Source organism: Trachymyrmex septentrionalis, unplaced genomic scaffold (genome assembly GCF_001594115.1).
Source record: "Trachymyrmex septentrionalis isolate Tsep2-gDNA-1 unplaced genomic scaffold, Tsep1.0 scaffold128, whole genome shotgun sequence".
Taxonomy (NCBI): Eukaryota; Metazoa; Arthropoda; class Insecta; order Hymenoptera; family Formicidae; genus Trachymyrmex; species Trachymyrmex septentrionalis.
Genome location: NW_017304417.1, coordinates 1,331,337 through 1,332,113, shown reverse-complemented (window position 1 = coordinate 1,332,113; position 777 = coordinate 1,331,337). Strand labels below are relative to the sequence as shown.

Genomic DNA, 777 nt, shown 5'->3' with positions numbered 1-777 from the left:
TATTTCTCAACTTCTCTTCACAATGAAAATATAACGTTTATGTCTGATAACATCGAAGGTATAAATGAGAACTAAGACAAAAAGTTACAAGTTAAATAAGTTTTATATAAACCACACTCATAAATACCTTTTTTCAATGGAGAAAGCAAGCTAAAGTAAATAATTTTGACGTAAAATTGACGATAAGTGACGTCAGCCTGTTTGGCGAGAAGTTATTAATTCAATTTCTCTTTGCGGTAACAAAATTATTCTCTATGTTTCACGAGTGTATCTTAATTTTGTAGATAATTTTGTAGACAATTTGTAAGATAGGTAAAAGATATATGCAAAAGACATGAATTAAAAGCAAATTCATTTCAAGCTAAATCACTCCGAGTCATTATTTGAATATTTGTCTAACGCTGATGGAAAAACTTCAAGTTTTCTATCTGCCATATTAGTAGTGAAAAAGAGGAGAGGTAACCAGTGAACGTCTGTGTACCTGCACGAGGTCGTAATGCGTGCGACGCTGCATCTCCAGGAGTCGCATGGTGCGTTGGCACTCACCGGCGAGATCCGTATCGTCGTGGTCGCTCATCGTCATCGACGTACAATCACGCGAGCTGCATGTAGCATACTGATCTCCAGAAGGATCGGAGCTTATCGGTGGCGCGTAGAAGAAGTGGGGCGAGGTGAATTTAGGGGCCCGATTCCAGGAAAAGTGCGACACAATGCGCCGAATGTTTTTCTCGGTAAGTAGAGACTCGCCGTTTTATTTCGAGTCCCAGAGACACCGGT

The 777-nt window shown here is 39.8% G+C and overlaps 1 protein-coding gene across 1 annotated transcript in view; it reads right to left on the bottom strand.

Moving 5' to 3' along the window:
- LOC108756562 (APOBEC1 complementation factor-like) overlaps positions 1-577 on the bottom strand; it is a 4,464-nt gene extending 3,887 nt beyond the window's left edge. The window contains exon 1 of the mRNA XM_018500457.1: positions 482-577. Coding sequence (XP_018355959.1) covers positions 482-577 — 96 coding nt within the window. The remainder of the gene's footprint in view (positions 1-481) is intronic.
- Between the last annotated feature and the right edge of the window lie 200 nt (positions 578-777).